General features: G+C 37.7%; 1 protein-coding gene across 4 annotated transcripts in view; it reads left to right on the forward strand.

The window, feature by feature from the left end:
• The window catches only part of PPP3CA (protein phosphatase 3 catalytic subunit alpha), a 185,133-nt gene that overhangs the window by 137,331 nt on the left and 25,893 nt on the right, over positions 1-21,909 (forward strand). For all 4 annotated transcript variants that reach the window (XM_075201144.1, XM_075201162.1, XM_075201152.1 and 1 more), the window contains exons 7-10: positions 12,338-12,415; positions 13,076-13,170; positions 15,911-16,036; positions 16,866-16,937. In XM_075201144.1, coding sequence (XP_075057245.1) covers positions 12,338-12,415; positions 13,076-13,170; positions 15,911-16,036; positions 16,866-16,937 — 371 coding nt within the window. The remainder of the gene's footprint in view (positions 1-12,337; positions 12,416-13,075; positions 13,171-15,910; positions 16,037-16,865; positions 16,938-21,909) is intronic.

Consider the following 21,909-nt stretch of genomic DNA (forward strand, 5'->3'; position numbering starts at 1 on the left):
GTAGTGTTGATATCTCCCTTTCATTGTACCCAGGGTCTAGGTGGCAAGGGGGTGCCCCTCTGGCCAGTCCCATAGTGGGCTACCTTGGGCTGGGTCATTGGGCCACCTGCATTTTTTGCCCTTAAAATAAGCTGCTGAGTCGAGTCTTGACCCCAGGCTAAAATTTGCCAACCCTCCCCTGATTGTCCCCAAACCTCCTTCGTATGTTCAGACTTACTGTACAGGTTACTGTAATTGAATAAATAAATAACCACACGAACACCAATGTAAATTTGTCAAAAGGTCACCATTTTTATTTAAACAACAATGGTGACGGACAGAGCAATGTGAGTCAGTTAACCACTAATAGCAAAACCAAACAGTTGAAGGTTATATATAATCCTTTACAATGTTATGGCTTCCTAGTAACTGTCTTAAGCTTTTAGAACTAGCAGGAGAGGTCTTCATCTATACAGCCTCCTTTCCCATAGAGTTGGACATACTCATAGGTGCTTGGATGCCCCCAGGACTTAACTCAACGTAGTAAAAGTTTATGAGCAGGAACCAGTAGCCAGGGCCAGATTAACAATGGACCTGATGGGGCTGCAGCCCCAGGCTTCTCCACAGAAATAGGCCCTGCACGGCCAGGAGGGAAAAAGAAAGCAAAACATTTTTTAATTATTTTTTTTTCATGAGGGCACCTGGCACAGGGAGAGGGTTTTGGGGCAATGTGCAGGGTGGTGATGTGGACCGCCCACTGGCGGCTTCCCTGGTTTGCGGTCTCGTTGTTAGAGAGCAAAAGGCAACCAGTTGCGAGGCTGCCTATTGCTGAGTGGGGGCTGCGCCTACAGAGGCTGTGCGTATCTCATGCTGTGTGACTTGTGCTGTACCAATTTCCACCCAGTCCCAGACTTAGGTCACCGGCACTAAGCACAGCGCGTAGGGACAATTTGTTTTTAACTGGGGATATGTGAAAACAGTCCCAACAGGGGATATGTGAAAATATAATATACATGTGTGAATGGCCCGTGTGTATTAGCATAGGGATCAGTTCCTTGTCTTACAACAAAAATACCAATTTATTCAGTCGAGATTATACCCTGGTGCCACTGACAGGAAACTGTGTTTGACAATTTGTATGTTGTTTTAAGTTTGCTGAGCTGTATGAACACTTAAAGAACGAATAGTTATATATAACAAATCGTATACATTCCCATTTGGCCATTTGAGCTGTTGGGAAGTATGGAAATAACCAGAAGCTGATAATCACATTCTCACACATTAATTGCACAGTTTGTTTATATCAATAAAAATCATATTTTACTCTCCGTATTGGGTGGCGATCTCATGGCTGTCCTCTGTATTGTGTGACAGTCACAAGGTTGCCCTCTGTATTGTGTGTTGGTGACAGGGGTGCTGTGTATTGTGTGGCAGTCACAAGGTTGCCCTCTGTATTGTGTGTTGGTGACAGGGGTGCTGTGTATTGTGTGGCAGTCACAAGGTTGCCCTCTGTATTGTGTGTTGGTGACAGGGGTGCTGTGTATTGTGTGGCAGTCACAAGGTTGCCCTCTGTATTGTGTGTTGGCGACAGGGGTGCTGTGTATTGTGTGGCAGTCACAAGGGTACTGTGTGGTCGTCTGCTGCTGTAGCACATCCACTTCAATGTTTGATGCATTCAGAGATGCCCTTCTGCATATCATCCATGGTTAATTGTGTTACTGTCACCTTCCTGTCAGCTGGAGCCAGGCTGGCCATTCTCTTGTGATGTCTCTCGTTATCAAGGCTTTTCCACCCACAGAACTGCCACTTACTGAATGTTTTTGGTTTTGAGCACCGTACTCTGTAAACTCTAGTGAGTTTGAGTGTGTAAAAATCCCAAGAGAACAGTTTCTGAGGTACTGAAACAACCCATATGGCACCAACAGTCATTCCACAGTAAAAGTCACTTGGATCAAATTTCTTCTCTATTCTGGTGTTTGGTCTGAACAACAATTAAAATTTTTGACCATGTCTGCATGCCTTTATTCATTAAGTTTCTGCCACATGAGTGGCTGGTTAGATATTTGCGTTAACTAGCAGGTGTTCAGGTATACCTAACAATGAGGACAGTGAATGTGTGTGTGTATATGTGTGTGTGTATATGTGTGTGATAAAATAGTTGGCCACACCTGTTAATTATTGACTTGAAGTGTTTCAATCAGACCCGTTGCCAGGGGTGTAAAATATCAAGCAAATAGCCATGCAGTTTCCATTTGTAAAAACCAGAAAGTTGCAACAATGGACTTTGAATCGCACAAATAATGAATGTGACCTGCGGATAATTCACTAATAGACTCATTTATTGATACATAAAATATGTTTTAATGCAATATATAAATATACAATCTCAAATTACATCATGTTAATATATATCCTGGAAATAAAAACATGTACCAATAATGTCCAATATGAGCCCATGCTAAAATTAGAATCAATTCACAAAGAAATAATCAATAAATAGTGGACCTTTCTAATATGGTGAGTCACATATTTCCATGTGTTTAAGCTATTTGACGTGGTTAATATGTATGATGTAGTGTCCCAAAGCAATCCTGAGCTAACATATAATGCATCCAAAAAAGAAACTATTTGTTCATCAACAGTTCATAGACCACCACACGTGAGTTCCAAAGTGTATAATCCCTGACTAATATAATAATGGGTTGTCCTCAGCCAATATTATAGGCTAGCAGAAAATATATTGAGCAGTGAAATTGTGCTGCATATATGGAGGTTTCTTACTAGAATCATGAGATGCACAGTCCATCTAACGCACAGCTATGCGTGCATACGAAAGTGTTACTCACGGACCACCGCGATACTGAGTCACATGACACCGCCTCTCTCTCACCTAGGCAGAGTATTCCACAATCTTTCAAATATCGAAATCAAAGGGTGCAAAGTCCGTCCACTCGCACAGCTATGTGTGCATCCAAAAGTATTACGCACGGACCGCTGCAATCTTAAGCCACTCCAGATCCAGGCAACAGGTTAAACCAGTTGACGCATTTCATCGCTATGCAGCGATTTCATCAGAGACATGTGGGTAGCTACAATTTCACTCTCTATATAACCAGACTTAATTAGAAGCAAATGCACGTGAGTGCTGAACTACTACATATCCGCAGAACACAAATTCACCTGTTTTTCTCATCTACCATAAAATCAAACTATTTCTATCCATTCGACTTGTGTACCATGTTTTCAACATATGCCATATAATTAGAGGAATAGTAAGTCCTATACCAAATATATTTCAAATAGCAAATTTTAATAAAACTAACCCAATATTATTGATCTTATATTGTTGTAGATCTGTACACATTATTATAACCCACATATTTTTCTTTTATAAACATACATAATAGGCATGTAAGTGACCAAAACTTAAACTAAAGGTCGCTCCTTCTAATAAGTGTCTTAAAACCCCAAATGGGGAAAATGTAAATTCTAAAGTACACAAATATATATAATCTCGATCTTAACTAGAATACAATATAAAACTAGATCCAGCCTAATTTAACTTATACCGGAGGTACCATTGAGAGAATACCACTCTATATGGATAAATATAGACACAATAATATATAGGAAGTAGCCAACCATCAAACTACGTCCAGCAACAGGATATGATAGATTGAAATAAATGTAATCCCTTCATGGGAGTATAATCCCAAACCTACTAAATTACTTCATTCAATTCCAAAGATTCATTTAAACTGAAAGGTGAGAGAGTATTAATTTGGTAGATCCAGAAGACCTCCTGCCTATATAGTCTTCTGTACCTATTCCCACTCCTAGGGGTGGCCTTTATTAGTTCTACCCCAGTAATAGTAAGACAATCGTTTGCTATTGTGTCTCAAAACGTAATGTCGGCGGGACATTACGTGTCATTACTCCATTAAGGATATTGCACCTGTGGTCATTAAATCTTAATTTTAACATTCTTGTAGTTCTTTCTATATACAATAAATTGCAACTGCACCTCAAAAGGTAAATCACGAACTTTGAATTACTATTTATAAATCCTTTAATCAAAATATTATTTTCCACCCAAAATTGGTCGAATCGAAAACATCCTATTGGTAACATGTTTGCACATGATGCATCGCTGATCACTACATCTAAAACATCCATCTGGTATGGAGGGGAACCAACTAGATCTCTTTGTGCTACCACTTCTCCTTACCTCTCGTGGTCTTTTGTTTGTACTTCTACATTCTCGAGAGTTTGATCCAGGTTTCAAAAAACTTGGGCCAATATATTTTTTGAATTATTTGCCCTTTTAAACACAACAATCGGTTTACTCGGCAGTAATGATTTTAATAATTGGTCTCCCAGGTGGTGTAGATATATAGGGATAACAGGGTGTGATATAAACAAAAGCCTCATCTCATTCCTGGATATAAAATCAGTTACCAAGCCATTTGTGAAACAAAATAGGTTGTTCTGAAGAGCTCGGTGACTTCAAGTGTGGTACTGTGATAGGATGCCACCTTTGCAATAAGACCGTTTGTGAAATTTCATCCCTGCTGGATATTCTATGGTCAACTGTAAGTGTTATTGTTAGAAAGTATAAGCGCTTAGGAACTACAGCACCTCTGCCACGAAGCAGAAGACCACGTAAAATCACAGAGCGGGGTCAACGACTGCTAACGCGCATGGTGCGTAAAAGTCGCCAGTGCTCTGTTGATTACATAGCTGCAGAGTTCCGAACTATTACTGGCATTAGTGTAAGCACAATGGGAACTTAATGGAATGGGTTTCCATGGCCAAACAGCTGCATGTAAGCCTCACATCACCAAGACCAATGCCAAGCTTCATGGAGTTGTGTAAAGCACACAGACACTGGACTGTGGGTTAGTGAAAACATATTCTGTTTCATGATGAATCGCACACCTCTCTTTGGCAGTCAGATTGGTGAGTCTGGGTTTGGCGGATGCCAGGAGAATGGTACCTGCCTGACTGCATTATGCCAACTGTGAAGTTTGGTGGAGGAGGGATAATGGGTATGGGGCTGTATTTCAGGGTTTAGGCTAGGCCCCTTATCTCTAGTGAAGGGAAAACTTAATGCTTCAGCATACCGAGTCATTTTGGACAATGCTATGCTTCCAACTTTGTGGCAGGCCCTTTTTTATTCTAACTTGACTGTGCACCATTGCACCAAGCAAGGACTACTACAAAGACATGGTTTGATGAGTCTGGTGTGGAAGAACTTGACTGGCCGGCACAGAGCCCTGACCTCAACTCCATCGAACACCTTTGGGTTGAACTGGCACGGAGATTGCGAGCCAGGCCTTCTCGTCCAACATTAGTACATGACCTCATAAATGCTCTACAGAATGAATGGGCACAAATTCCCACTCCAACAATTTGTAGTAAACCTTCCAAGTAAAGTGGAAGCTGCTGCAAAAGGGGGACCGATTCCATTCTAAAGTATAAGTATTTGAAAACAATGTCATTACAGTCCCTGTTTGTGTACTGGTTAAGCGTCCGAATACTTTTGTCCATATAGTGTGTGTGTATGTGTGTATGTATATGTATATATAATGCATATGTATAATTTTCTCCCACACCTCTCACTTTGACAGATAAATAACTAGAAAAAGAAGACTTTTCTGTAAAATGTAACTACCTTTTTTAAGAGTATAAAAATATATTGGATTGCTTCATGGATAAACCATACTTGCCAACCTTTCATTAATGTTCTCCGGGAGAGGTGGGTGTGGGGCTCGGGAAAAGCTGCATTTTGTCTCCGCACCTGTAACAGAATGATGCAAACACATCATTTTAATGAAGGGAGTGAGTCAGAATGACCCGATTCCCTGAGAATCGCGTCACGAGGCTCCAAATTCTGCCCACTTCACTAGAAAGTGGGCAGATTCAAGAGAATGCCATACTCTACCCGGAATTCAGGAGTCTCCCAGACATTTGATGAAACAGACTCATCAGTGTTATGAAAGCCTCACATCACTACTCAGTACTGTTGAGGAGCTTTGCTCCTCCCACAGTCTACCACTCAGTCTGTATTCCCCCTCCGTACATGATGACTCTGCCACTCTCACATGCAACCCTGCTGTCATATGAGTGGACAGGTGCTTATTCCCACATTAATATCCTAAAATAATCTGTTATTCCTCCCCAGGCAATTTCAAAATTAGGGACATATGGATGCACTAGAGATGAAGATTGATAACATACATGTTTTCCGACCTTAATCAAACATATTTAAAAATTGTTGCATGAAGTTATCAAGCAATAGCTTTTGAATGAAACCTAAGAATCATCTACTATATAAAGTCTTTTAAATGTTGTTCTTTGTTGTTATAGTTTTTATGCGTAAAACTCCATTAGCATTGTCAAATTTGGAATTGCAGGAGTGGTAGTGCCTGGACAAATAGATTGGTACTATTTGGTGGACAAAGATCAGGTTATTTTGGGGATTCTGCTGGGCAACGAGATTGTAGCTTGTCACTACTTAATCCGATTAGCCGTCTTTAATGAAAAATAAAAAAATATACACCTCATCTTACCTTTTTAAATTTGGAGGTTTTAACAACTATTTTTAGTTTTTTGAAGAGGGGGGGGGGGGGAGTAATATTTTGGAGTTTGTCTAAACCTAATGCTATTAACACTTCAAGTATTGTTTTCTATTTATCTAAAGCTGCTGTTACCATGGCAACATCTTCGGTTCCAGTGTATTAACCTAGATGCAATTGGCTAAATGTTTTGTGCATAAAGTATAATTTTGTGCATAAAGTATAATGAGGTCAGTGATGTCTGCGACTTTACTGGTGTATGTTCTCTATGGGTTTCATGGAAACCTATTTCTTTTGATCAGGGAAAATTCACTGTTTCCTTTCCCTTTGTTCCTGGCACTTAAGAAAAAAGATGTCTCTTCTAATTTGCTTATTTGCTTTGAAGAAAACAATGTTCTTCTCTCAGGGTTTAACCTGATATGCATAAATTTCAGAGAGCAGTCATCTAGCAAATATATTTTTTATTTTAGTGTGGAAAAGATTTACTCAACAACCAGAATCTAGAAAAACTGGTTTAACAAGTAATGCTTCTTGCTTGAATGAGGGACACTGATAATTTTGTATTGCCTTTTGGTCAAAACCTGTTTCATGTGTAAGTTAGTGAAGACTCCATCTAAAGGTGCACGCATGCTATATTGCCATGTATGTAGTCCAAAGCCAACCGAGATGATGATGATCCTAATAAAATTTCTACTTTTGTGTGTGCAGTCATTTTCCAAGCACACAAACGGGCTGAAAAGGAACCAGAAATGGTCTATTCAAACAGCACAGACCAGCAGGTTGGGCCTATGTGTGGCCAACTTAACTATCTGTTTGTTTGTTTTTCCCTTTAAATTGTTTTTTGTTGTTTTTTATGCTATTGTTTATCTTACATTTCTACCAGTTAACAAAGATCCCAGTTGTAGACATAGTCCAAAATGTGTAAGAATACAGGGTAATATTATTATAATAATCAAACAGAAAGTAGGAACCGCTGCATTAAATTAAAGTTACATATGCATTTAGGGGAAACTGTGTAGGTTGAAGATATATAATCAAGGCTCAGTAGTTTGCACTTCTGACTCATAGGGCTGGGGTCTTGAGCTGGGGCGGATCCAGACTTTTGGTATACCCCGGGCGATTGTAGGGGGGGGGGGGGGCGATTTAGGCCCTGCCCCCTTTCTAATTTCTAAGGCTGCCGGCGGCTGCACAGTATGTGCAGGTCTGCTCAGCAGTGACAGTGTGCTGCCCCGCTGATCTGATTGTGTTTAAAACACAATCAGAGCAGCCGGGCAGCACACTGTCACTGCTGAACGGACCTGCACGGTGTGCAGCCGCCGGCAGCAAGCCCCTTCTAGGGGGGGCAATCGTCCCGATCGCCCCCCCCCCCCCCCCCCCCTGGATCCGCCACTGGTCTTGAGTTTGATTCCTGACTAGGGCCTTTTATATGTGGAGTTTGTATTTGACGTGGGTTTCCTCTGGGTGCTTCAGTTTCCTCCCACAGTCCAAAAACATACTAGTAGGTTGGGTGGCTGCTAACAAAATTCTCCTTAGGGTGTATGTGTGTGTCTGTCTGTGTGTTAGGGAATTTAGACTGTAAGCTCCAATGGGGCAGGGGCTGATGTGAATGACAAATATTCTGTGTACATTGCTGTGGAATTTGTGGCGCTACGCAAATAAAAGGTGATGATGATGGCCTCCATTGGGAATTTTCAAATTTACATTTATTTGGGGCAGGGGCAATCTGCATTGTTGTGCATTGGTTTCAGGGAACTTTTTAAATTGTTTAGTGGTTTTGGAGCCTTTTAGAGGACTTTGGAATGTTTTACATTAACTTGAAGTGTTTTTTCTTCTACAACATTGCGTACTGCAGTATTTGGTGATATTTTTTTATTTGGTCTATTGGGGTTTTTTTTTTTCAAGAGTTTAGTTCTGTGCACGTGCCAAAATCTGTGGTGCCAAGAAATAATTAGTTTCAAAGGGCAAGTGTTAAAAATACAGTTAATATATTTTTTGCTAATAAATACACTTATGTAGGAAGAGACAGGATAGTGTCTGGTACACGTCCAAGAATGCCTAATTAGTTTGCTGTGTTAAAGAACAATTTTTAGGAAAAATAGGGGATGGCAAAAGGAGGGGGGGGGGGTATTTTGGACAAAGAAGGAAACGGTTGTATGAATAATGATATCACAATATCATTAATCAATAATGAAAAACAGTATCATTATTCACGCCATAGTTAAAGTTAAACTGGATACACACTACAGGAATGTAATGCAATTATTGTGCAGATCACACTAAAAACGTTAGTTTGGTAACATATTGCATTAGTCTGCATGCTCCCACAATCGTGTTTTATCGTACCAAAGCGTATTGTATCGTTTGATTGGTTTTATAAACATCATGATCAACAATGAAACGATTTACTGCAAATTCGGAAGTGTGTATGTACTCACGACTGCCTGTCCAACATTTCTGGCGATAGTTCCTCCAACAGCAACGCCTTTGTGTGCATGCATATTTAAATCTATTATGTTATCTCCTACCTGCCGTCCTGCTGTGTTGTCTAAACGTACAACGTAAGCACATGGAAATACATATTCTCAATAAAGTCTCATTCATTTACTGACGTGCTATGTGTCCATTTCTTAAAATCCGGATTATCTGCATGTATAGTTAATCTTCCTGTCTCTCTGTCTCTCTTTTATATTTGTGTATGTCCGGTGTGTGTGTGTATATATGTATGTATATATGTATGTATATATGTATGTATATATGTATGTATGTATGTATGTATATATATATATATATATATATATATATATATATATATATATATATATATATATTGAGACACAATCATTTCCGCAGATGGCTATGAGAGATGATCTGACTGTAAACCGTGTAAGTGTGTATGCAGGAATAGACATGCACATCGGAACTTTCAGTCGTTTGTGATATCATTACAGAAATTAAATTTTTACTGTAGTGTGTACCCAGCTTTAGTCAAGTTATATCATTTAAAATTCAACGGTTACGATTTGAAAACATGTTTCTGAAAAGTAATGCCAAACACAGGCATGCAGTTAAGAAAAAATATAAATTTTCCTCTTGATGTGTTAGTGTCTATGCAGATTCATTTGGGTCTATAAGTTTTGGCAAGTTTCACCAACAAAATGTGTTGCTAAGATTCTATCAACTTCCCTTCCTTACCCTAAAAATACATCTACAGTGGCGGGATATGCCTCCCACATGTCCTGGCAATTAGCGCAATGGGACAGTCCCTTAGATCTGGGACTGTCCTGCCTTAATTGGGAAAGGTATTTTTTTATAGTCTGTGTGACAATTTGTTTTTAAAAGCTTTTGTCTGAGGTTTGGCATTTGCCTAAATACCAGGATTTGGAATCCAGAAAATATTTTTTCGTTTTCTTACCGGTTATGTTTTTTATTTGCTCTTTTTTTTATTATTAATTTGCATTGTCCTTCCAATTTTGCAGTTATATGTGGCATTTAGTGGTATATGCATGTTTTTTATTCTTGCAATATGAGTATTTCTCAATGCTTGTAATGCACATTGATGTGTTTATTCCTTTCCTTAGTATCAGAACACACTGTGTGATGTCAGGTTGCCTGATTATATATTCGTTTCTTTGTATGCTGGGAGTGGAAGTTAAAATTATGGATATTACTGCACCTGTATGGGAGAGATTTTTTTGTACACAGTTGTGTTGTAACCTCAGTGTTATGGTGGTGTTGCAAGGAATGAGTGGCATCAACAGAGAATTCTATCTTCAACTCACTTGCTAGATGGAATGCAATAAATGCTTTGAGGAATTGTCTCTGCTGTTGTTCCCCATATGTCCATATCATTAATATGTCTCCTAAGAAACGGAAGCATTTTTGTGGTTTGTGCTTAGGAATGTTTTCTCCAGATTTGCCAGGAATATGTCTGTGTACTATGGTACAATCTAACTTCAGATGAACTGTAGGTTAATGTCTTTGTTTCACACTTTTATAATGCTGGTAGAACCTGTTAACCAAAACCTGTAGCTAGGATAGGACCTTTCTGTTCTAAAGCTGTAAATGAGCAAGGTCCATAATGTGTACATGAAATATTGGATTTGTGGTGATGTTGGTCTATACATGGAGAAAGCGGTTATATCACATGCTCTGCAGAATTGAGGGTGGGGGGTATGATCACCTTTCAAAATTAATTCCCTCTTTGTTTGTGCTGTTCGTGTATTTATGTGGATGGAGTAGTGCTTCTATTCTAATAAAGTTGAAAACCTATTACATACTCCACTTGCCAATGGCTGATTTAGGATACAAAAACAAGCTTGTAATTTATACATCTGGGTAGTGTTGGGTAATGCTGCCCTCTAGCTAACTGTGCAACTCAGTGCATAGAATCCATATTTGGACAGCAATATTGCAATAGTGCAATGTTAAAATTTATTTCTGTAGAAATCATGTACTAACATACAGAAATTACTAATACTTCCTGAAGTAAAACACAATCACTTATAGTTTTGAAAGAGCAGTTTTGGTTGTGGAGAGCTACATTTAATAGTGTTTTGGCTATTGTGCATTCCTATATCCTGAGTGATGGCAGGAAAATAGGCAGTTTAACAGGAGCCTGATATCCCTACTTTTTATAGCTATTATGGTTATATACTTGAACTGGCTATTAGATGGCTTAGTCTTTCCCACTTAAAACTTGTCTACATTTGGACACAAGTTGGTTGAACTGACTTACCCTGTGCTACTGTTAATATAATGCTCTGTTTGACTACAGTTTGCTCTAGCTCCACCCAATTCATCTCCTGCTTATCAATGTTTTAATAGGAACTCTAGCCATAGTCAAACCCAACTAAAAGCATATCTATGTCATATAGTAAAAGAACATTGCATGTTTTAATTTTAAGGATTTATTTTGGCCTAATAGCTTGCTTTGTATGTGATGCCAAAGTCACAAACACTTTTTTAACACCAGGTAAGTAAAGTGCAATACAAGGGGCTGTACTAAACAAAAGTTAAAACAAGAGTAAACTTGTGTTATACTATGATTAGAATTATTATAAAGATCTGTGACATATTTTCCTTTTGTTTAATTTTCACTAAGTTTTTAATATTTATGTTCCTCCTGCTTACTGTAAAATATACAAATTATGGTAATATACAAATTCAAAACTAAAATGGCTTTTCTTTGCTGGTCGCCAGTTCTGTTCTAGCTGTGGTAACAACTGTAGCATTCTCTCATTGTCTGAAAGAATACCAAGAGTTCCATAACATTTCCAAAGACTTTTCTCACAGCTAATGTATGCAATAAAGTACTAGAGATCACATGCTCTACAAAGGGCATGGAATTCTAATTGATACGTATCAGATGAAGTCTTAGATCAAGAGTTGAGCATTAGAAACAACTTATTTGTTTTTCTACCAGAGTAGAGGAAATGTTAATAACCATTATCATTTGGGGAATATTTGAAAGGAAAAAAAAATCTGTGGTCTTCCCTTTGAAGTATCTGTGAATTAAAATAAAAACATTATTTGAATCATCAAAGAGATAAAAAAAAATGTATTGAGTTTAAGCAGTTGTTTCCAGTGACCCAACAGTCTTAAGCTTTTGAATTAAAAGTAATACAGCTAAAATGATCTTTATCTCAATAAGATTGTTTACTTTTTAAATGGTGCAGTAATTTAACAATTTTCAGCTGAAATAAAAAATCTATCAGTGAAGTTAATTAAGTTGGTATTAAATATGCCTTTTCCTAATGAACACTGTTGTTTTCTCTTAACAGCTATCCAGCTGTCTGTGAATTCCTTCAGCACAATAACTTGTTATCTATACTTCGAGCTCATGAAGCCCAAGATGCTGGGTAAGTTATTTTTCTCTAATTTATCATTTGCGAACATGCAAGATCTATTTGCTGAAGTTAATTATGGTGCTATGTTAAGGGAGGGGGAGGGAGGTTTGGATTAGTGTACAGTTGCTCATACCTCATAAGCAGGTTCTACGTTGAACATCTCCTCATGTAGTAAAGTTGGCATTGGGACCTTTCTGATCAGTTGTTTGGTATGATTGAATAATTGCCAGATCTGCAAATCTCTGTGTTAATCTTTAACAGTGGACTACATAAGGAATAAAAGTTTTAAATCAAAGGCATTCACAATAATTATGGATACAACTCTGCATGAGTTTTAAGCATCCATTTAAATATCGCCCCCAACCTGAGTTGGCAACATTTGTTAGTGATCTTGCGGCAGCAAGAATCTACAATCAAGTCTACAATGGCACGCCCATGACAAAGCATGCTATTTTTGTATCCTAGTCTCGATATGCTATGTACTACATGAGCAGAAAAGCCTCATTTATGGAAAGGGCCATATTCATTATGATTCGTGAGTTACATATTTCTGTTACCCATAAGAAGCTTCAGATTTCCATGGAGATTCTCCCCAAGCTCTTTCATCTGTAATATAGGAAGCATCTAGCTGAAAAGGTAATTACACTATAACTAGTGTTATTTATGTTACAGGTATCGTATGTATAGGAAAAGCCAAACAACAGGCTTCCCCTCCCTAATCACAATATTTTCAGCACCAAATTACCTAGATGTATACAATAATAAAGGTAGGAATTTTTTATTTTTTTTATTTTTCTGATTCTTTATTAGTTTGTTATAAATGTAATGTATTACAACGTTTCTTAAACTCGTGACATTTTATTAGAGCTTAGTAAAGACAATTCCATATGCAATCTTCATCTGTTGTAAGAAATTGTATTAAATATTATTCAAAAGTACAATTTTAATTAATTATTTTCACTGTGTCAATGATTGTACTGATTTTCAATTTATTTTATGTATTAGTTTGAAAAATGATTTTGTTTTTTTTCTTTATGTCCAATTCATAAACACACTAGCAAGTCAAAGAGTATTTGTATAGGATGGAAAGAAATGTATTTCAAAATATTTAGATGGCTTTGTGTTTACTTCTTAGATTGTAAGTTTTACTGAGTATCTTCTATGTCAGCAGTTTTTACATTGGTTAAATAGTATGTTCAGTTTATCTCACCTACTGTAAAGAACTGTGGATGATGATGGTTTTTATGAAAATATTAAACAAAAAGTGATAATTACGATATTTGAAAACTGTGAATGTCCGTTCTCTGTACAATTTTGACATGATTTAATGCTTTTACGCAAATGTCTCGCTTGCATGTTTCCTGCAGTGTAGGTTTACTGCAAGTTTTAGTTAAATATTGTGGTGTTTATTTGCCCATTCCATAGCTGTATGGTGTATTTAAATACTATTTGCTAATAGTAGGTTTCGAGGTAATACTGCATGGTGAACTATCCTATCTACACTGCCTAGAACAAGCTTTACATTTTTCATTTTTCTAAGTTTATTTTGTGAAAACAGAATTCATTACTACAAAAGTTACTTCCTGACCTTTGTTGTGAGTAAGCAGAATCTATATCATCTGTATGAAATTTTAAGGGCAGAGAAAGGCTCATGCTGGCTCCCGGTCGGCTGCTTGTATCCCCTTAAAAGTGTGATAATTTGCTTCTAGTGTACAAATGGGCAAATTAGAAAAAGTCAAGGGAGGGGAAATGGATGAGCACGACATAGGGGACAGAGAGAATCCTAAATATTTTAATAGAAGCAGATTAATACCTATGTTTTGCAAGTTGCATATCATTTTGGCCCACTGTTGCTATACTGTCCAGTTTTATATGTGCCTAAAGTGTCACATGATTAGTCCTGGATTATTATTTCTTTCTCTCTGGTTCCATTTAAAAATGTAATTGTAGATGTGAAAGCATTGCAAATGACAATTTTTATTTTATTTTATAATGCAGGGATGATTTTTACAATCTATCTTTATCCTGTACACTTGTGCGCTGAATACATAATATTAATGCATGTACCTAAAACCTGGTATAGGTGCTGTAATGCTGCTAGTACACAAAATAATGTAAGTGCATGTACGGGTGCTAAGACTTTGACAAGTGTATACCTCACTTTGCTTCCATTTCAGTGATGTCTGCACATTCACAAACATTAACGCTCAGTACAATAAAATGCTGTTCTATTATTATTATTATTATTATTATTATTATCCTTTATTTGTTAGGCGCCACAAGGTATCTGCAGTGCCGTACATAGTACAAACAGTAGACGATACAGGGTGAAACAGTACAGAACAGTAAACACAAAGTACCAATGCTTCAGAAACTCCAGGCAGACAAATGGAGTAAATACGGAGCAGAAGAATGGGTATGGAGACAGGAGGGGAGAGAGGGGCCCTGCTCATTCGAGCTTACATCCTAAGGGAGGGTGGACGAAACAGGCACGAAAGGGAGGCAGTGATGCAAGGGGAGAGAGAAAGGGACCAGGTGAGAAAGGGGAGAATGGGCGGAGGATATGAGGGGGATAGGTGGTAGGTTGGTAGGCTTTGAGGAACAGGTGAGTTTTGAGTGCTCGTTTGAAGGAGCACAGATTGGGAGCGAGACGGATGGATTGAGGGAGGTCATTCCAGTGCAGGGGGGCAGCACGGGAGAAGTCTTGGATTCTGGAGTGGGAAGAGGTAATTAGAGTGGAGGAGAGGAGGCCATAATTTGTGGAGCGTAGGGAGCGGGCAGGAGTGTGAATGGTGAATTCTATGGGAGCACTCATTAAGTATGTAGAACACAATCCTGCAGGGAGGCTTTGAGGACATGCTTCTAATGCTCTGTTAAAAGTTAGTACGATGTACAAGGTTTTGTCTACACTTTAACAGGTATTGGTTTTTCATCTTGTTTTGTATGTGTTCAAGGTCCGAACCAGCCTGATGTCCTCAGTATCCTTGAAGATTACCGAATCAATAGCTTAGGGAGACTCTCTGTGTTAGGAGACTCTTCCTTTAAATAGAATATACACAAAAGTAAAGCCTAACTTTTTAAACTTAATGATTTATTTTTAGCACTTGCAATTGAAAGTACGTGAAGCTTATAGAATGGAGGTAAATGTTGCCAAGTAAGCTTTTACAGTGTGTTTAAAATGTCATCTTAATAACTTCTGAATCTAGACAAGTGCCAAGAGGCCATTATTCTCTGTAATAAATGTTACACTGGAGCAGTTTTCATCAAGGTTCACATTTCATTTTCACATTTCATTTAAAAATCGGCAAGCTTTGTAGGCGTATCCAACTTGCAGTCTTGGTTTTTAGCAAATTACTTTTTCCCCTATTGCTCTGGTCTTGCTGCAGAAGATGACCCCAAACACAATTTCTAGACACAATTTTTTTCACAGCTTTACAGGTTATGAAAAATGATCAGTTTAGCTGCACTTTATACATTACTGATGCTTCACTGTCATTCTTCTTTTAGCTGCAGTATTGAAGTATGAGAACAACGTCATGAACATCAGACAGTTCAACTGTTCTCCTCATCCATACTGGCTTCCAAATTTCATGGATGTCTTTACCTGGTCCTTACCATTTGTTGGGGAAAAAGGTATGTTTATAATTCAGTCCCATCTGCAAAGCATTTCTGGGTGCACTTTGCCCATTGTAAAATAAAAAAAACAAAACTGCTCAACAGACAAAACGTTCGAGCACACAAAAATGCTATATGTAATAAATAAGACAGTAGGAGATTAGACTGTTAATGAAATATTTACATTTCTACAGTGCACCATTTCAGATTAATCTGCCTCTTTACATTCCTACTTAGTTTGTGGAGTCGTTGGACAAGAATAGGACACTACCTTGCACTAAGCAGACAAACAAGTTGTACAGCCAAGACTGTTTTATCTTTACATCCAATATCCAATGTTCCTAGTAAATAAAAATCCACTGGGTATGTTTTGCACATAAATCAAAAACTAGTTTGCAAGAAAGAGCTTTTTTTTATTCAGCAAAATGGATCATATTGATGCTCTAATGAAGTTCACCTACTTGATGTGTAGACTCAATACCTATCTTATCTGGATGGATTATGTCTATTAGCTGACTTTTAGCTATTTTTTTGGTTGAGTTTTTAACTGAAGTGTCAGCTTCAAGCTTGGGAAAAATTGTTATCAGTACTGAGCTCACAAATTTAATTTTCTGATATGTTGTTGAACAACGTTCTTTAAAAAAGAAATCCTAGTTCCAGTGCTTATTTTAATTGTTATATTTTGATCATTTATAATTATGCAACTCAAATATTTATTTGTTTGAAACAAGTTCTTAGGCAGATTTTTAATACCACAGATTTGTTGTACTTTTCCACCATTTATAAAAACATTTAAGTGTATTAATCTCTCACACCTTACTCTTTTTTTTTTTTCTTTTTTACACAGTGACGGAAATGCTTGTAAATGTACTTAGTATTTGCTCTGACGATGAGCTGGTATCAGATGAAGATGCCGATGGTAAGAACATTTTTGAATTTGTAGGTTGGTTTCTGCTTTGTAAAGTGGCATAAATTTTACCTATTTGTATCAATAGCTATTTTTATATATTGTTGTGCCTCCTGGTTTTCTTGTGTGAAAGCACTTTGCTGTACTCACATTGGTCTGATGCATGATATTAACAAATAAAGCAGGATTTTTCCTGTTGTTTTGTTTGTGCAATAACATAAAAAAACAAGGACTTAATCTTGCTAAGCGATTTTTCAGATTGAAGATACACTTTTCCAGGTACCAAATATGTGGTTACCTACAAAATGCTATTCCTTATTCTCTGCTGCCTATCACTGTCCCATGCCATCAAATACATTTGCAATATTAATACAGATGGAAGCAACTCCATAGAATACATGCTAACCATGTACTCTATGGAGTTATGTAGCTAAAACTTACAATCCCCCATACTGGTCATTTGTTCTTTATTTACTTGTAACTTTCCGTTGAAGTGGTGAAGTGACACTGTAGCTGTTAGTCTCCGTTCTTCCAGTCAGCTCGTTATCGGACGGATCTGTAGACCTTCATGACCATGCACGTCTCCTGCCTTTCTCATGCTGTAAACAGGGTCGCCAAGAGGAATTTCGTACCCAGTTATAGCAACTTATTGGGGTCCAGTTCATAGGCGCCAAAGGGGGCACGGCCACCCCGGTTTGTGGCTCTTCTCATTATACATTACACAGGCAGGCCTGGGCCCTGGTATATTGTAGCCAGACCCCTCCTCTCCCCTCTCAGATCCAAATAGAGCTCTTTACAGTGTATTAGATTGACAGGAGTAGTAGGGAGTTCAGTAGACCATAATGGGAGGGGTTATATAAGGGTAGGGGGATATTTTTGTAAACTGGGGAACCATATTAGAATGTGATGTAGTACTTCACACTGTTGAATTATATTGCTTTATTTTATAAAGTCATCAACACCTACTTAATATATGTATTCCACTTTGATACCAAAAAGAAGCCTGAATCATGAAAAATACAGGGAATCCCTTTCATAACAAAAATGCTATCATAGAAGATGTTCTATCAACCAGTTCTCCACATATCACATTTGTATTTTAAAAAAGTCGTTGGTAATGCAGTAATTATATATAATACCCTATAATACTTCAAGTACATTTTTTAATTTTCCAACAAGTGAAAGATAGAAACCATTTGCTGTAATTATTTTTACAAAAACAAACCTTAATCCCTCCTAGGCATCAGATTAAAAGGGTAGTTTCCATAATAGTATATGCCCAATGTTTACTCCTACCTGGTACTGCTGCCAAGTGATAAAGACATGCTCTTTTTATTAGTTTTTATAACTAGACATGTAGTATTTGATTGACATAGAAAATACATACTTACAAAAAAATTAATTATTCTTTATAGAAATTGTATAACTTAAGCAAAAGGTAGAACATAAAGATAATTACCACATTTAGAGGAAAGGTCTGATCACCTAGGGATTTTAATAGTCCCAGATTTGGTTTGAGATGAGTAAAAAACAAAAAAGGAGAGTAGGAAAAAGAAATCATAGTAAGTATAAGCAATATTAATAGACTCCCATCAACATAGCAGCCATTATAGTTTTGTCAGTTTTATATAAAAATCTTTTTTTTTTCTTTCTATACTCAGAACAATTTATGCTATACTTTCACAGTGGTGTTTTGCAGTTTAAACAGTGTATATCTCTAAGTTTGTAAGCTGAGGCTCTCTAATAATGCTGAATCACATATATGACCAATAACAGTGATCAAATATAGAATACAGATTGATTATGGTTATTGAGAGGCCGTAGACTCTCTTCTCCCTTGCAAAATAAAATGACCGCTCACTGCAGCCAACTATAGATGCTCAAACATTTCTACCCATTTCGATGGCCATGATCATGCTTGCGGGTCAGTTGTTAATAGACCCTGATTTGTATTTAAGGTTTATCATTCACAATTTTAAATGTGTATTATTTAAAATACTTAAATTTAACAACATTTTAAAACAAAGCATTTTATAATTCTCTCGAAATGAATGATTGATGTCCACAGTTTGCAATTAAATTGCTTTTTTATTTTAAATATTAACTGATTCGATAAACTGGGTACAAAGTTTATCAAATACTTGTAATACATATAATAGATAATATATTATATTACAGCTGAAAATAATAATTAAAGGGTGCAATCAGCCTCAAAACATAAAATAGATATCAGGGCAAAGCAGAGGCATACAAGAAGCACTCCAAAATGAAGACAACTGAATATGAGAAAACTTCATGTGTTAAACATATAGCATCTATGTGGCATTTGACAAATAGTTAAGAAACACATACAAATAATTACAACTAGAGATGTTCACTGACCCATGTGTTTTGGTTTTGGATATGGATTAAGTTTGTGTTTTGGTTTTGGCCAAACTGCCCTCGCGTGTTTTGGTTTTGAATCTGTATTTTTTAGAAAAATATCTAAAACATGCTAAAATCACATAATTTTGCTTTTTTTTTTATCTTACATTATTATTAACCTTAATAACACTAATTTCCAGTCATTTGCAGTAAATTTTGTCCACCTCACAATATTATTTTCATACACTTTCGGATGAAGACTGGAGCGACCTGGCTGGATGCTAAGCGACAGAGCAACGACACAAACACACAACCGTTCATAGCACATCTAGGAAACATTACCACACAGCAGTGGCAGAAAAGAGAAGTGGTGCAAGATGAAATTGTCCTTGGGCCTTCACACCCACCCTTATGTAAGATATTGAAAAGGACATATACAGTTTACCACAGCAAGCACTCCAGCCACAAGGAGTGCCACTTTTGTGGCTGAAGTGCTTGGTTTGTTTGGGCCCCCACAAAACAAGCTACTAATAGCTTATTAAGCCCAACAGTGCTGTCAATGAACTCTACATTATTAAACCATGTCTGCTCGTGCTGCATCTTTAATCTCCTTCTCCTCTGGGGATACCTCGCGCTCATCCCTGAAGAGCCGCCATAATTATGTAGACACAGGAATAGATATTACAACTGGAGTGGCATTACATCTGCTTCAGATGGACTGTGACATGAAACATGTGAGCAGCAATGAATCTGTCATGTTGGAATACGCTGCATTGAACAGAGATTTAAACCAATATATAGATGCAGTTGAGACCGTACTTAAATTAAAACGTGACCCACCGGATGAGATCTCGGATTTAAGAGAGTTTGTACACGAGACATACACTGTGCTTCAGAAGAATAATACAGAGGAGGCCCTGAGGCAGGAGGATAAATATATCCTGTTTAAAGAACAGTTAGGACACCTGAGAAAACAAATGGGTGTATCACTGGCCCCTGCAGACTAACGCATGGAAGATGAAGACGAGGAGATTGCCGTCGCCCAGAGCATATGGCCGTTACAATGAAACTGTGAATGGCTCATTAAATCAGTTATGGTTCCTTTGATCGCTCCACCCGTTACTTGGATAACTGTGGTAACTCTGCATCTAACACATGGCGATGAGCGCTGACCCCCCGGGATGTGTGTATATATCAGACTAAGACCAATCCGGGGTGCCCCAGCGGGTTGGAGATGGTGAACCCAGTGAAAAAGAAAGTATGTGGTCACACATAAGAGAGAGAAGCAATTGAAAGGATGATTGAAAACAAACTTCATCCTAACACAATATTAATGTAATCCTGTTGGAAACCACCATTACAGAAGTCTCTGTTACATAAATGTAAAAAATACCTTTTTTAAAGAAAAAAAACACATATTTAATAAAGGTGAACTTTACTACAAATTCCACAGGGAAGGCCTTTACTGGTGTTTAGATCAAAGTACAGAGACTTCTGTAATGGTGGATTGCAGCGTGGAGTAATGAATATTGTGTGAGGATGATGTACACACTGATGAGAGTGAGAATGATGACCGTGACTAGCTGAGAGAAGGGAGCTAGCTGATGCTGGTATGCTTGTTAATATTTAGGGTAGAATGGCATGTTGGCAATTTTATGTTTTCTACAGTAAACTTTCACCTTTATTAGAGAGATTTTTTCATTAAAGAGGTAAAAGCTTTTTTTTTTTTTTTTGTTTTGCAATTTTGTTTCCCTGACTTAAAACCACTGTGCACTTGAACATAGGCTTTAGCAGATGAAGTAGATGGATTGGTACCGTCATAACGGAGACTGGAGAGTGACAAGAACAATGTTACTGAAGACTGGAGAGTGACAAGTACACTGCCACCCCTCCTGTTTCTGTATGAGCTATGGCACAGTAGAATGTCACTGGAGACTTTTAAAAACATTGCCAGCCCTAATATTTGAATTTCTGTTTCAGCACTAAAGTCTGCCACCTCTCCTATTTCTGGGTGAGCTATGGCACAGTACAATGTTACTGCAGATTTTGAAGAACACGGACAGCCCTATTATTTCTATCTCAGCAGTGACAAGTACTGGATACTTAAGAAAACTGCCACCCCTCCTGTTTATGTTTTAGATAGGACACTGCCCAACTGCACTAGAGACTCCCAAGAACCCTGCTACCCCTTCTGTGTGTCTCTGTGAAATGGCTCTGCATCGCCCTGGAGGGCGGTACTTAATGAATCCAAAACTCGCTAGATCCGATGACACAACGATACGTTTTTGCCTCGTTTTCACTTATGAGGGCACGCAAAAGTACAGAGCCAGCTCGCTACTCGGATCTTTGAAGTTCGGATGGACTCGGTTCTCGGAGAACCGAGCTCGAGCATCTCTACTTAAAACAAGTTGGTATCATCTTGAGATTGCTTATAAAAAACAATATAGTCCATTTTAAAATTAGGCATATTGATATTTACATTTTCCATTTAACTAATTAGATGTCACAGACTAATAAAAAATAAAAATTGTGAATGCTCAAAGAACGTCTTAACACTAATTGATCTGGCTGCAATCCCATCACAGCACCCAATGCCTTAAAACATACTAAGTTTTTTTTT

The sequence above is a fragment of the Mixophyes fleayi genome, chromosome 1 (genome assembly GCF_038048845.1).
Source record: "Mixophyes fleayi isolate aMixFle1 chromosome 1, aMixFle1.hap1, whole genome shotgun sequence".
NCBI lineage: Eukaryota > Metazoa > Chordata > Amphibia > Anura > Limnodynastidae > Mixophyes > Mixophyes fleayi.